This window comes from Trachypithecus francoisi, unplaced genomic scaffold (assembly GCF_009764315.1).
Source record: "Trachypithecus francoisi isolate TF-2019V2 unplaced genomic scaffold, Tfra_2.0 Lachesis_group9, whole genome shotgun sequence".
NCBI classification, from domain to species: domain Eukaryota; kingdom Metazoa; phylum Chordata; class Mammalia; order Primates; family Cercopithecidae; genus Trachypithecus; species Trachypithecus francoisi.
This window is the reverse complement of record NW_022681474.1, coordinates 74,881,917-74,883,664: the sequence shown is the minus strand read 5'-3', so window position 1 is coordinate 74,883,664 and position 1,748 is coordinate 74,881,917. Positions and strand designations below refer to the sequence as shown.

The window sequence follows — 1,748 nt, the reverse complement described above, 5'->3', positions numbered from 1 at the left end:
ATGTGTGGCAATAACACGTCAACCCCGCTGCCAGCCATCGCGCCCGCCGCCCGGAAGGTCACTGCTGCGGTGATTTGCCTGCATGGATTGGGAGATACTGGGCCTGTTAGGCCTGTTACATTAAATATGAACATGGCTATGCCTTCATGGTTTGATATTACTGGGCTTTCACCAGATTCACAGGAGGATGAATCTGGGATTAAACAGGCAGCAGAAAATATAAAAGCTTTGATTGATCAAGAAGTGAAGAATGACATTCCTTCTGACAGAATTATTTTGGGAGGGTTTTCTCAGGGAGGAGCTTTGTCTTTATATACTGCCCTTACCATGCAGGAGAAACTGGCAGGTGTCACTGCACTCAATTGCTGGCTTCCACTTCGGGCTTCCTTTCCACAGGGTCCTATCGGTGGTGCTAATAGAGATATTTCTATTCTCCAGTGCCACGGGGATTTGACCCTTTAGTTCCCCTGATGTTTGGTTCTCTTACGGTTGAAAAACGAAAAACGTTGGTGAATCCAGCCAATGTGACCTTTAAAACCTATGAAGGTATGATGCATAGTTTGTGTCAATAGGAAATGATGGATGTCAAGCAATTCACTGATAAACTCCCACCTCCAATTGATTGATGTCACTAAGAGGCCTTGTGTAGAAGTACACCAGCATCACTGTAGTAGAGTATAAACCTTTTCCCATGCCCAGTCTTAAAATTTCTAATGTTTTGCAATGTTAAAATGTTTTGCAAATACATGCCAATGACACAGATCAAATAATGTCTCCTCATGAGGAATTTATGATCTTTTAAGTTTCTATACATGTATTCTTATAAGAAGATCCAGGATCTACTATATTAAAATAGATGAAGCAGGTAGCTTCTTTTCCTCAAATGTAATTCAGCAAAATAATACAGTACTGCCACCAGATTTTTTATTACATCATTTGAAAATTGTCAGTATGCTGAATGAAAATTTATTCAGGTATAAATGAGCAGTTAAGATATAAACAACTTATGCATGCTGTGACTTAGTCTATGGATATATTCCAAAATTGCTTAGTCACCATGCAGTGTCTGTATTTTTATATATGTGTTCATATATACATAATGATTGTAATACATAATAAGAATGAGGTGGTATTACATTATTCCTAATAATAGGGATAATGCTGTTTGTTGTCAAGAAAGAGTAAAATTGTTCTCTTCAATTAATGGCCCTTTTATTTTGGGACCAGGCTTTTATTTTCCCTGATATTGTTTCTATTTAATACTCTATTCTATCAAGAAAAAAAAAGTAGGCTTAAGTAGGTAAACAAAGTCGCTGGGAAGCTCGAACTGGGTGGAGCTCACAGCAGCTCAAGGAAGCCTGCCTGTCTCTGTAGACTCCATCTCTGGGGACAGTGCACAGCTGAAGTCCAATAGGGGAAGCAGCGGGGGCCGGTGCAGACGCGAACGACTCTGTCTGACAGCTTTGGGGAGAGCCGTGGATCTCCCCACATGGAGGTTGAGATCTGAGAACGGACAGACTGCCTGCTCAGGTGGGTCCCTGACCCCTGAGTAGCCTAGCTGGGAGACATCCCCCACTAGGGGCAGTCTGACACCCCATACCTCACAGGGTGGAGTCACCCCTGAGAGGAAACTTCCAAAGGAAGAATCAGACAGGTACACTCGCTGTTCAGCAATATTCTATCTTCGCCAACCTCTGCTGCTGATACCCAGGCAAACAGGGTCTGGAGTGGACCTCAAGCAATCTCCA

At 42.6% G+C, this 1,748-nt stretch overlaps 1 protein-coding gene across 1 annotated transcript; it reads left to right on the top strand.

Moving 5' to 3' along the window:
- On the top strand, window positions 1-882 carry LOC117082086 (acyl-protein thioesterase 1-like). Its single transcript, XM_033208594.1, has 2 exons — window positions 1-397; window positions 439-882. The coding sequence occupies exons 1-2, from the start codon at window positions 1-3 to the stop codon at window positions 570-572; spliced, it is 531 nt and encodes a 176-aa protein (XP_033064485.1). The 3' UTR covers window positions 573-882.
- Window positions 883-1,748: the final 866 nt, after the last annotated feature.

Coding starts and splice junctions, on each gene's coding strand:
- LOC117082086 (XM_033208594.1), top strand. CDS start 1: ATGTGTGGCAATAACACGTCAACCCCGCTGCCAGCCATCGCGCCCGCC. Junction 398..438: donor TCGGGCTTCCTTTCCACAGG/GTCCTATCGGTG, acceptor TCTATTCTCCAG/TGCCACGGGGATTTGACCCT.